The sequence below is a fragment of the Opisthorchis viverrini genome (assembly GCF_000715545.1).
Source record: "Opisthorchis viverrini unplaced genomic scaffold opera_v5_216, whole genome shotgun sequence".
Lineage (NCBI taxonomy): Eukaryota > Metazoa > Platyhelminthes > Trematoda > Opisthorchiida > Opisthorchiidae > Opisthorchis > Opisthorchis viverrini.
In genome coordinates this window covers 442,322-443,640 of record NW_008751872.1, presented here as the reverse complement: position 1 = coordinate 443,640, position 1,319 = coordinate 442,322, and the positions used below count along the sequence as shown (strand labels likewise).

General features: G+C 44.3%; 2 protein-coding genes across 2 annotated transcripts in view; one reads left to right on the top strand and one right to left on the bottom strand.

The window, feature by feature from the left end:
* T265_08390 (hypothetical protein) overlaps nucleotides 1-1,319 on the top strand; it is a gene marked incomplete at both ends in the record, with an annotated part of 63,675 nt that overhangs the window by 30,777 nt on the left and 31,579 nt on the right. The gene's annotated exons all lie outside the window — the stretch shown is intronic.
* Nucleotides 1-1,319, bottom strand: part of T265_08392 (hypothetical protein) — a gene marked incomplete at both ends in the record, with an annotated part of 6,842 nt that overhangs the window by 5,007 nt on the left and 516 nt on the right. The window contains one exon of the mRNA XM_009174186.1: nucleotides 1,006-1,171. Coding sequence (XP_009172450.1) covers nucleotides 1,006-1,171 — 166 coding nt within the window. The remainder of the gene's footprint in view (nucleotides 1-1,005; nucleotides 1,172-1,319) is intronic.

Sequence of the window (1,319 nt, the reverse complement as noted above, 5' to 3'; positions counted from 1 at the left end):
TTATTATTATTATTATTATTATAAGAGGGGACGAAGAGTTCTAATTCTAAGAGTCCTCCCACAAAACATGAGCAGAGCGCAATTACTGTTTTTAAATGCGGCCTCCAGGTTGTTTTGGTCGATGTGCTGCATATGTTTGTGGTTATTTAAACAAGAGTTCTGCACCCGAATCCACTGGATAAAGCGGTAAACCGTAGAATACCCTGATAAGCCTGGAGTTTCCTTCCCAGAGGAAGCCATCTTCCCAGTATCGTTCTTACCTTGTCAAGTTTAGCTTTCAATCGTGTTCAATGGTCCCTTGTTCTCCAATTTGTAGTATTGCGTGTGGTTGATGTTAATTTTTCCGCTTAGTTGCATCAGTTCTGAGTCACTTCTGCCTAAAAAGTAGGCGACGAAGAGGAGTAGGTGAAGTAATCACCACTTTTGCATTACACTACTTGCAGGTTCACTTACTCTGTTCCCGTAAAGGAGTGCTATTTTGAACAGGGCGGTGGTTACTAGGTTAGTTTGGGCCGATCTGGCTGACAAAGTTGCGGCGCTAGTACGTCGACAAACTGTAATGTTTTCGGCCGGAAAAATTGTTCATTGCACACAAACCAGAAAGTAGCGTTCGGTATCCGTCTACATGGTGTTCGCTCGGATTGAAATTCGGTCAACGTCGATTTCAAGAAAACGACCTCCATATCGTAATGAGATTCCTCCAGGTAAACTACATTATTCGAAGTGTCTTTTCGTAGCTGCTACTCTCAAGTAACACTAGAATTTCAACTTGGCTATGTGATTTTGGATTTGAACATGATTGCCGGTTGAGCCATCCGCCTGCAGGATGGCACAAAGTTTCCGAGAATTCCCATGACTACAATTATTGTTGACTATGGTCACCGGAAGTGCAAATTAGTGAGGCGCATTAGTGTGATGTGAGTACTGAAGGGTTTGCTCTTCTGACAGTCCACACTAGGACTCCTGTTTGAGGCAATCCTTGGGTTATCGGAAAAAATCGTTCACCTGTAACACTCGGTGCCAAGCTGTCATACCACCCGAAGGAAGCATGAGGGCTGAAACACTTCCAGGTTTCCCAAGCCTAGACAAAGGGAGTCGAGAGACAGGTCGGTTCGAACCATGGACCTTCCAGTCAGTAAATTTAAGGTTGTGGTCATCCATGCTCTGTGATCTGAGGTGAAGTCTCTGCAACTTATTACCCGCGTTGCGTTTCAATACCGTATATAGACCAAACAGCTGGGTACTGAATATTTTATGCGCGACACTGAAGTATTGCAGGATAGTTCACTCTCCCTCTCTCTCTCTCTCTCTCTCTCTCT